At 47.6% G+C, this 11,139-nt stretch overlaps 1 protein-coding gene across 11 annotated transcripts in view; it reads left to right on the plus strand.

Annotated features, from left to right (window-relative positions):
• Window positions 1-11,139, plus strand: part of RAPGEF1 (Rap guanine nucleotide exchange factor 1) — a 109,300-nt gene that overhangs the window by 65,476 nt on the left and 32,685 nt on the right. For 5 of the 11 annotated variants that reach the window (XR_014521522.1, XM_083485512.1, XM_083485516.1 and 2 more), the window contains exons 7-11: window positions 2,121-2,244; window positions 3,100-3,283; window positions 4,385-4,855; window positions 7,135-7,337; window positions 8,431-8,592. Coding sequence is in view for 9 of the 11 variants with exons in the window: in XM_083485512.1 (XP_083341638.1) it covers window positions 2,121-2,244; window positions 3,100-3,283; window positions 4,385-4,855; window positions 7,135-7,337; window positions 8,431-8,592 (1,144 nt within the window). In the remaining 2 variants the exon portion in view is untranslated. The remainder of the gene's footprint in view (window positions 1-2,120; window positions 2,245-3,099; window positions 3,284-4,384; window positions 4,856-7,134; window positions 7,338-8,430; window positions 8,593-11,139) is intronic. The other 6 variants (XR_014521521.1, XM_083485514.1, XM_083485517.1 and 3 more) reach the window with 2 other exon arrangements.

Here is an 11,139-nt window from a genome sequence, read left to right on the forward strand (position 1 = left end):
GGGAAATAAAGCAAAAAAGAGTGGAAGAAGACAAAGCGAAACTCTTATTATCTTCCTTAAGCCGCAAGCACACAAGAGCTCCAAAATTGTGGCAGAGATGGTCACAAACTTAAAAGTAAAGATAAAGGGACACCTGACCATTAGGTCCAGTCGTGACTGACTCTAGGGTTGCGGCGCTCATCTTGCTTTATTGGCCGAGGGAGCCGGCGTACAGCTTCCGGGTCATGTGGCCAGCATGACTAAGCCACTTCTGGCGAACCAGAGCAGCGCATGGAAACGCCGTTTACCTTTCCGCTGGAGTGGTACCTATTTATCTACTTGCACTTTGATGTGCTTTCGAACTGCTAGGTTGGCAGGAGCAGGGACCAAGTAACGGCAGCTCACCCTGTCACAGGGATTTGAACCACCAACCTGATCGGCAAGTCCTAAGCTCTGTGGTTTAACCCACAGCGCCACCCGCGTCCCTGTCACAAACTTAGATGGCTTTAAATTCGGACTGGACAGATTCATGGAGGAGAGCGCTATGAATGGCTACTAGACACGGTGGCTTCGTTCTGCCTCCATGGCCGGATCCAGTAATGCTTCTGAATACCAAGTGCTGGAAACTGCATGAGGAGAGAAGTGCCTTGTGCTTGGATCCTGCTTATGAGCTTCCCTTAGGCATCAGGTTGGCAACTGTAAAAACAGGGTGCTAGACTGGATGGGCAATTGTCCTGATCCAGCAAGGGTCTTCTTACCTATTTTTTAGAAGTTGGGTGGGTGGGTGTGATATTTCTTATGACCCTCCACCCAGCTGTTCAGGGTTGTTTAAGAAGAACGGCTACACCTTGCTTGTTGAAGTGTGTGATGGGGGATGCAAACAAATACTGTGTGGCTTGCTAGAATCATGTGAGATTCTTTTCCTTTTGCAGGCTCTGTGGTCACTGGTGTGAGTTGGCTGTGCAGCTTTCTCACTGTTGAAGGGCTTTGACATCAAGACACCCTCTGGGGCAATGGGCGTGCCCCAGAAACAACAATTTGCAAACATATTGGCATCTAGAAAATCTTACCATTACAGTGGTGCCTCGCAAGCCGAAAAGAATCCATTCTGTGATTCTCTTCGTCTAGCGGTTTTTTCGTCTTGCGAAACAAGCCCATTGACAGATTAGCGGATTAGCGCTATTAGCGGCTTTTAGTGGCTTATCGGATCAGCTGATAAGCGGCTTAGCGGCTTAGAAAAAGGGGGGGGAGGAAAAAACCCGCAGGAACTCGCAAGACATTTTCGTCTTGCGAAGCAAGCCCATAGGAGATTCGTTTTGCGAAGCACCTCCAAAACGGAAAACTCTTTCGTCTAGCGAGTTTTCCGTCTTGCGAGGCATTCGTCTTGCGGGGCACCACTGTATCTGGTTGCTTGGGGTGTGTGTTTTTTTGGTCAGCCCCATTAGGAACAATTAACTCCCCCTCCCCTCATTGAATGCAGAGGAATGGTTGGTTTGGGTTTTACTACCATTTTCAAACTTCATGAGAAACTCCATCCTTTGAAGGAAATAGCAGCTAATGAGGGAAAGGCTATAGCTCAGTGATAGAGCATCTGCTTTACTTGCAAAAGGTCCCAGGTTCAATCTCCAGCATCTCCAGGTAGGGCTGGAAAAGATTGCCTGCCTGAAACCCTGGAGGACCTCTGCCAGTCAGCGTAGACAGTACTGAGCTAGATGGACCCAGCGGTCTGTCTCATTAGAAGGAAGCCTTTTGGGTTTTCCTGTTTAAATCAGTACTTTATTCAGAACCATGAAGACTGGAATCTTACTTTGTTTTCAGGGGAAGGGCCTAGGATCTTCAGGTAGGTCTGGGAGAGACTCCACATCTGAGAAACAACTGGTCAGTCTAGTTCCATCTTGTCTGCACTGCTCAGGAGCAGCAGCTCTCCAGAGTTTTGGGTGGAGGGTGGTGGTCTCTCCCAGCCCTACCTAGAAATGCCAGCAGGGTTCAACCTGGGACCTTCTGCATGCAAAGGAAATGCTCTGCCACTGAGCTGTGGCCCTTCCCCAACCTTCTTAGAGATGGTTATTGTGGCTTTTTGATCCAGAAGTACTTGACTGGCGTTGTTGTCTTCATGTTTTTCTTTGACCCACCTTTCACAGCCCTCCTCCTGCACTGCCGCCGAAGAAACGCCAGTCGGCGCCATCTCCCACTAGAGTGGCTGTTGTGGCACCCATGAGCCGGACCACCAGTGGGTCCAGTTTGCCAATTGGAATAAATAGGCAGGTAAGTCGGAAGTTGCCTCGTGCCAGTTCAGACTGTTGGCCCATCTAGTTTTCTGCTCTGAGTAGCAGACCACTGTAATTGCTGGTGGTGGGACATGAAAGTGCAGAGTACCAGTGGGCACTGCATGATGTTGGTCCCTATTTTGTCACTGACCAGGGCAAGGAAGTTGAAAGGCTTGGCCTGGCCCAGCACAGTGATGGGGGCACATGTTGCCCCCTCTCCCCATTCATCATTAAAAGGAGGGGTGCCATGTTGAATCTGTATGTCTGGGTCTGTGTTTGGTATAGACTACCTTTGCCTCTGTGTGTGTGTGTGTGTGTGTGTGTGTGTGTGTGTGTGTGTGTGTAGCTTTTTAGGGGGGTGGGGAGGGAAGTGAGACAGTTTTATTGCAAAGGTTGAGAAGCCTAGTTTCTTAAGTAGATAAACATGGAGGGGGTTATATACTTTACGTAAAGCTGGAAACAGCTGATGCTCTCCCCATGTGTGTGGGATGTCTTTTGGCTCCACCCCTGCCAAATCACCCTCCTGCCCCCACCCCCACAACTGGAAGAACTGTGTACAGCACATTGAACTCCTTGGAGGAAAGGCGGAATATAAACGAAATAAATAAATAAAACTAAATTCCCGCAATGCAACTCCCAAACATTCCAAGACAACAAAACCTTAACTTTTCAAAACGCATTAAAACCTGAAAGCATTTTATTGATGTTTTCACATTATATCATTCCTTTGTTGTTCACCGCTTTGTTATTTATTTTTAATGAAAGTGTGGCTTGTAAATATTTAAATAAAATAAATACCTTGAATAAATGAAACAAACATAACTCCCCTCCTCTTCTTCTTCTGTGCCTCCAGGATTTTGATGCGGACTGTTACGCGCAGCGGAGGCTGTCAGGAGGCAGCCAGTCCTATGGCGGGGAATCCCCCCGCCTCTCGCCATACAACAGCATGGGCAAGCTCAGCAAATCCGATGAGCAGCTCTCCTCGCTGGACTGTGACAGCGGGCAGTGCTCCCGCAACACAAGCTGTGAAACGCTAGGTAGGGAGTGGCTGTTCTTGCCAGAGGACCTGGAGAGGGGAAAGGGGACAGGGTACATGCACCCTGCAGCTTGGGTTTTGGGGGCCTGGTGTTTAGAAATGCCTCTGTAGCATCTAAGCTGATGGTGATTGATTAGTGGCTCCTTTTCACAAATGTGAACTCAAAGCAACTTACAGAAACAAATGTCTGGAGACAACCTAGAATGATAAAGTATATGTTATGTTTTATTCTACTCAACCTATCCTGCTAAAAAAGAAAGAGAGCAGAAAACTAAGGGCCAGAAGACTGGGTGAATAAAAATGTTTTTGCCTGGCAAGTAAGACCAGATAGTGACAGCTGCTAATGGAGCCTTGCTGGGAAGGGACTGTTCTGCAAACAGGAAGCCACCACTGAGAAGGCCCTATTCTGGTGCTGCTTTTTGTGTGCAGTTTAAAGAAAAGGCAAATAAGAGGGAGATGTAATAGAGGTGTATAGTAAAAATGATGCCTGGTGTGGAGAAACTGGATTGAGAGAGGATTATTCATTGAAGCTGAATGCTCAGGACAGAGTGGTTTAACAGCCACTCCCTCTTCACAGGGATCTCTGGGAAATAGTAGTTGTGTGAAGGAAATAGGGTTCCCTTAACAACTCTCAGCACCCTTACCAAGCCACAGCTTCCAGAATTACTTGGGGGAAGCCATGGCCGCTTAAAGTGGTGTCATGGTACTTGAAATATATGGTGTTGATGTGGCCTTAGTTGGCTCTGCCTGTCATTGTGTATGGAGCCACTTACTGTTGGCCTCCCTGACTTCCTGTGAGTGGCAGACCCTGGGGCCTCAATGATCAGCAGTGCCCTTTGCGATGCCAAAATTTGGCACCTCCTCCTCCCCACCTCTTGCCTTCCAGGCTACATAATAGTTGTGGTGCCCCTGAGGCTCCACGCTCAGTGTGACTGAACTTGCCGTGCTCCCTTAAATCCACCTCTGATTCTGCCCCACCAGTCCCAAGGGGCACCACCCACTGCTAGTCTGTCCTGATGTGTATCAGCACCCTTCTGACCTAGCAGTTGGGGCTCACTGTTGCTCAGTCTCCTGACGGTTGCCTCTATTCTGTTCTCCACAGATCATTATGATCCAGACTACGAGTTCCTGCAGCAGGACCTCTCGAATGCCGACCAGTTACCTCAGCAGGGGCCCACCGCCCTCAGCCCTTTGCCAGAGTCTCTGGGGGAGGCCGGCTCCCCGTTCTACGGACGCACTTTCCAGCTGCCAGTGGCGGCCGCTTTGGCTGCTGAGGTCCCTCCGGCTCTCCCAGAGAAGAAGAGGAGGGGGACAGTCAACCCTACTTTTGATACTTCCGGCTGCCGTGTCTTGTTCGAGAGGCACCCCTCGCAGTATGACAACATTTCAGAGGACGATCTGCACAACCCCACCCTGCTCCCCACTATGACCATCACGCCTTTTGCCACCGTGCTGCCCTTCCAGCCAGGGAACTCCCCAGCCCCCGTTGAATTCCTCACTGACTTTCTCATTCCGGACTCCACTAGTGACTCTGAGAAACCGCCACCTCTGCCAGAGAAGAAAAACAAACACAGTAAGTGCGAAATTGACTCCGTTTCTCATGGCTCATGTGCCCATTGCAGCTCAGGAAGGGGCTCCATGTTAGTAGAGTCACTTAAAATAATGCAGATTGAGTCTAGAGCAAAAAGGCCTGATAATACTTCCCTGTGCACACCAGAAAAAACTGTGTATAGTTTGAGGAGAAAGGAACAGAGAGGTTTTGTGTTTTTTTTGGTTCCTGTACATAGCAGGAAGACAAACATCCAAATATACGGAGGAAAACTCCCTTGGAACCACATAGCCAATCATACCAACTAAATGATCCCTGCTGTTGTACTTCCAACATTCCACAGTGGTAGAGCACATGGTTGCATGTAGGAACTCTAGGGTGAATCCCTGCCATCTCCAGGAACGGTGGGGGAAGACTTCTGCCTGAAACCCTAGAGAGGCTCTGCCTGTCAGTGCAGACAGTAATGACCCAGATCACAGGCAAGGTGATTATGGCCCTCTGGATATTGCTGGACTACATCTCTCATCATCCCTGACTATTAGCCATGTTGGCTGCAGGTGGAGCTGGAGTCTGGAAGTTTTCTCTCAGTTCATTTTTCCAATTTTCAGTTCTCCACATTTCCACATCACTTTGCATTTTAAAAAAAGTCACTGGGATGACTTCTCAGCATTCAGGTGTGCATTTCTTTCTCTCAACTCACACATTGTTGTATTTAATTTTATCTAATGCACATATTTGTTTAATTTCCCCATATAGAATGCATTATGGTTCATTATTTTCACTAATATACAGTTTTATGCACCTTTCCCTCTTCAATATACTTTTTTTTGTTACACATTTTTGGAGGATGGGGAATGTACAAAATCTGGAGGTGTTAATCTAGAAAAATGGGTACATTTGGATTCACTTACTATTTCAGGAAATGCGAATGAGCCAGTGCGGTATAGTGGTTAAGAGCGGTAGACTCGTAATCTGGTGAACTGGGTTCACTTCCCCGCTCCTCCACGTGCAGCTGCTGGGTGACCTTGGACTAGTCACACTTCTCTGAAGTCTCTCAGCCTCACTCACCTCACAGAGTGTTTGTTGTGGGGGAGGAAGGGAAAAGGAGATTGTTAGCCACTTTGAGACTCCTTAAAGGTAAAGAGATCCCTGACCATTAGGTCCAGTCGTGGCCGACTCTGGGGTTGCGACGCTCATCTTGCTTTATTGGCCGAGGGAGCTGGCATACAGCTTCCTGGTCATGTGGCCAGCATGACTAAGCCGCTTCTGGCGAACCAGAGCAGCACACGGAAACACCATTTACTTTCCCGCCGGAGTGGTACCTATTTATCTACTTGCACTTTGATGTGCTTTTGAACTGCTAGATGGGCAGGAGCAGGGACCGAGCAACGGGAGCTCACCCCGTTGCGGGGATTCGAACTGCCAACCTTCTGATTGGCAAGTCCTAGGCTCTGTGGTTTAACCCACAGCACCACCCACGTCCCCTTGAGACTCCTTAGGGTAGTGATAAAGCGGGATATCAAATCCAAACTACTACTACTACTACTACTACTACTACTACTACTCTTCTTCTTCTTCTTCTTCTTCTTCTTCTTCTTCTTCTTCTTCTTCTTCTTCTTCTACAGTGACATATGCAAGTTCCAGGGAAACCATGTATTACCTTGTATTGTCGTCTACAAGTTTCACTGATTTCTTCTTCTTCATTCTTTGCTGTGATGTAACCAGGCCAATTTCCCACATCCCCTCCAAATGGGAAATCCCCAGATTCCTCAAGGGAAGCCATGCTTTCCCCCCTCATATAGAACAGCATTAGGGAACCTCCAGCCCATCATCCACCAGTATCTTGTTCTCAGTGGCCTACTTTGCCTGTGAGGCTGTCTGCCCCTGCAAACCATGCCAGCCTGGTCAAGACCCGGCATCAGGTGTTGGGCTTGCTGATGCCACTGATCAAATCCCTGTGCCTTTGCCTACATAACTTCATTTCCAAACTACGCAAGCAGATAGAAATGCTTCCCCTGACCTCACTGTGATGTCAGGCGATTGACAGGTGCACAGGTGCCATAATGGCCTTCGGAGGATGAGGGTTGGTGGATGTAAGGATCCTTTTCCTCCACTATAGGATGAGCAAAATCTCATTGGTGGTCATGGCTACCTACCACACAGCTGAAATGGCAAAGATAGCTTGGATTGGTTCTATACCTTGATCCATTGATGCAGCCAGTGGTGCTGGGGAAGAGAAGGTTCCCCAGAAGCCTCCCAGGTGGGTAACCCACTCACACCCTCCTGTGTCTTTTCTGTTCCAGTGATGGCCTATATGCAGTTTGTAGAGGACTACTCAGAACCACAGCCTTCTATGTTCTACCAGACACCGCAGAATGAACACATCTACCAACAGAAGAACAAGCACCTGATGGAGGTTTATGGGTTCAACGACTCCTTCAGCAGTGCTGACTCTGGGCAGGATCTTGCTCCACCCCCTGCCCTCCCACCAAAACAGCGGCAGTTGGTGAGTGCTCCTTTCCTCCTCTTCCTGACCCACCAGATTTCAGATTTGTTTATCCACCTTGCCGAAGAGACAGGCCCCATTACTTGTAGTTCTTCTCTCCCACCGAATGTTTATAGATGATTTTGTTTTTATTTCACTTACTTGGGTAATTTATAGGGCCTTGACCATACAACCCAAAAGCCACCAGGGTGAAGGCATTGGATTCAAACATCGGAAGAGTCTGGCTGCTGGATCAGGCCAAAGGAGGCCTGTCTAGTCTAGCATCTGGTTCTCACCATGGTCAACTAGATGCTCACAAGTGGGACCTGTGTGCAACAGTGCTCTCCAGTTGTTCCTCATCAACTGGGCATGGAGGTTGTGCTATCACCGTAGACCTCCAGGCCAGGGGCCAATCTAGTCAAGCATTCTGCTCTCATATTGGCAAACCAAGTGCCCCAATGGAAAGCCTATGAGCAGGACTTGAGTGCAATAGCTCTCTTCCTGCTTCCAAATCTGGCATTCAGAGGCATATTGTCTTTGACAGTGGATGTAGAACACAAGAAGAGCCCTGCTGGATCAGGCCAAGGGCCCAGGACCCAGCTAGTTCAGCATCCTGTCCTCACAGTGGCCAACCAGATACCCATTATGGGAATTCCATAATAGTTAAATAGCAGAAACTCTCAAAAATGGCAAAAACTCTTTGGGGGGTTAGTTCTTGTGGGACAATCTACCTTTTCTGGTGTTTTCTAATTTAAAGTCGTAGCAGACTTTTTGTCTGCAGAGAGAGCCCGGCTTTACAATTAACATGGCAAATCAAACACAGGCAGCCGGTTCTGTATTTTAGATGTTTTCTCATAAACTTGCACTGCAAAACATTGAAATGAAACAAAGATCCTGTTGAAGATATTCCCTTCTTTTCTATAATTTCGTCTATTTCCTTTAGCAATGTAGAAGAATAAGAAGCTATGCAGGTCTCAAAAGATCCTGCCCCTGTCAGCTGTTTGATCTGGGAGTTTACAGGGCCTGGCTTGAGGCCATTCTTTCCCCCCTTTCTTCCCTCCTCCTCCTTTCTTCCTCTTTCTTCCTCTTCCTCTCTCATTCTCTCTTCCTCCAGCAGGCCTCTTTTGCTGCCTCCTCCTCCTTCTCCTCTGTCTCCTACTGTGTCCAGCCACCTAAAGTGCCCATCGCCACCGAGGACATTGGCACGGCTCAGGGCCTCACTATGTCCATCTCTAATTCCTTCCTCCACCAGCATAGCACCCTTCCTGTGCACTCGGTGAGTTACTAACTTTGGACTTCTTGTCTTGTCTTGCTGACTCCTGCTGTCTCTTTGGTGGGGGGTGGCGGCTGTGATTTACTGCCCCAGATGGTGGTGGGGTGTGTGTTGTGGGGGAGGGGGCAATGTGTTTGTGATTCTTTGGGTGCCAAATATACCAGCCATAACTGCACCATACATTTAAAGCAGTAACAAGCCACCAGAGGCATAGTGTTGCAGGGGATCAGGAGGGGACAGAGACTGATTGCTATTTCCACAGCAAGAATCCCTGTCTCCAGCATCCTGATTGGCGTGAAAGAGGAGCTTTTCAGCTACTGAGAAGTCTTCTCACCCTTTGTGCTGATTGGAGCTGGTTGGAGCCAATCAGAGTGAAAGGAGATGAGCCAGCCACTGAGGATTGACTCAGGGAAACTCTGGAGAAGAACAACTTCTGGAGAAGTTGTTATGCATGCACCAAAGCTAAGCACTTAGGAACACTGACAAGGGGCTTCAGCTGTGAGGGAGCATAGCTATGACAATCGTGAAGGGACCCTGCACTTCTGAATTTGCCACTGCACTACTTTGTACCACTTTAAACAGTCATGGCTTCATCCACAGAATCCTAGGAACTGTAACTTGTTAAAGGTGTTGGGAGTTATTAGGAGACCCCTTACTTTCCTCACAAAGCTACTATTCCCAGAGTTCCCTGGGACAAGGAATTGATTGTTAAACCACTGTACCATACAACATTCCTAAAACACTCATCCAATTAGTGGGACAAGTCCTACCACACCCCTCTCAAAGGTGAACATCACAGTAGAGGCTCACTTCACTACCAAGGGTCTGAGTAATAAAAACTGCCTAACCTGAGGCCAGAAAGCTCCCTAGCAAGAGCATTCCACAAACTGGGAGGGTAAGGGCAGGCGCCACTGAAAAGGGCTTGTTCTCATGGGGTCACTCCATACCAGCCGCAGTCAAAGCACACAGAGAAAAGCCTCTGATGAAGACCACAATGTCTGGGCTGGTCCTTCAGGTAAGCTCCACTCCTTGCATCCAGCAGGAATATATGGGAGGGAGGAAAGAGGTGGCTAGTAGCTGACAGGAGTAGGGACATTTGCCAGGGAGTCCCATGATGAGAAACACCCTTAGCCAATGGGGAGATATGCTGGGAGTTGTAGTCCAACAACATCTAGGGATCCAAGGTTGAATGGTACTTACCTAACCTATTCTGAACAACGACATCTCTCCATGGTCCACTGCAGGGGCCTGTTCTAGCTCTGCTGCTTGCAAGCCTTGAAATTAGATTTGACTCTTAGGCTTTCTGCATCCAGAACCACGTGCTGTATTACCCACCCATCCATTGCCTTTGAAAATCAACTGTGCAATAAATGAGGTTGCATAGAGGATCTTTCCTAGTTCCATCCCAGTAGCTCCTTCTGCGCCATTTTGTTTCCTTCCCTAGTGATGTTCAGTGATTTTTGGAATATACTTTCTTCCTTCTCTATCAGGACTAGAATCTTTCAGCCTCCCCCAACTCTCTGCAGGTGTTTGCATAAGCCCCAACCTGCACAGGGATGATGAGAATTGTAGTTCAGCTGCTTTCACTTAACCTGGTATCCTCCAGACATGGTTAGACTACAGCTCCCATCAGCCCCAGCTAATGTAGCCAATGGTCAGCGGTGATGGGAGTTGGAGTCCTGACAACTTCTGGAGGTACCATGATGAGGGAGGCTGCTCTGTGGCAGCAGTGGAATTCAGCCACTGAAAATGAGTGTCACTTTTGCTGGCTCTCTGGAATAAGGCCTCATCTTCACTATGCATTTAAAGCAGTAGTGTTCTTGTGAAGAAGGCAGGGTAGAGAAAAGTTCCAGGAACTAGTTTTACATAGGGATGTAAAAGAAATGCATTTTTGTTTGTTTTAATAAGAAAATACCTAATTCCCACTTCTCCAGATTTTGCAATGCAGTTATCTAGTAAAACAATACATACAAAAATGCTGTACATTAGGAGAAATTGCTTGCAAAAACATGTTTATTAGACAAAAACTGCATACAAAAATGTAGTCATTAGAAATTTGCATAAAAATATTGATGAATTTTCTTGAGGAGAAGTGATCTTAAGACTTGAAAAATGAAGAATGTAGAAAACCAATGTGATAGATTTTGTTTATTTAGTAAAGGGCAGTCTCCTTACCCATTCTGCTTGTGAGAACAAAAAAACAAAACAAAATGTCAGCCTCAGCTCCTTAGGTTGGTAGTGAAATGGAACTATTACCCCGGAGGTGGGTGAGCAGTGCCTTAAGATCACCCTTTCCCCCTTAGCAAAAAAGGGATTGAAGCTGAGAGAGTGATTTTCTTGGGAGCCAGTGGCCAGACCCATGTTTTGAACCTTTATCCAGGTCCAGGGTGCCCCCAGATGGTCAGTAATTTAGTGTGAGGGATTCAGGCCCAAACCAGAACTTTAGGTTTGTGTGACGGTTGTGAATTAAAGCACTGGGTTGCCCTAGCCCAGTGCAACAAATCCACTTAAAATACAACAACTTAGGAAAGCAATGGAGAAGTGTGCTGA

The sequence above is a fragment of the Podarcis liolepis genome (assembly GCF_965112155.1).
Source record: "Podarcis liolepis genome assembly, chromosome: Z".
NCBI lineage: Eukaryota > Metazoa > Chordata > Lepidosauria > Squamata > Lacertidae > Podarcis > Podarcis liolepis.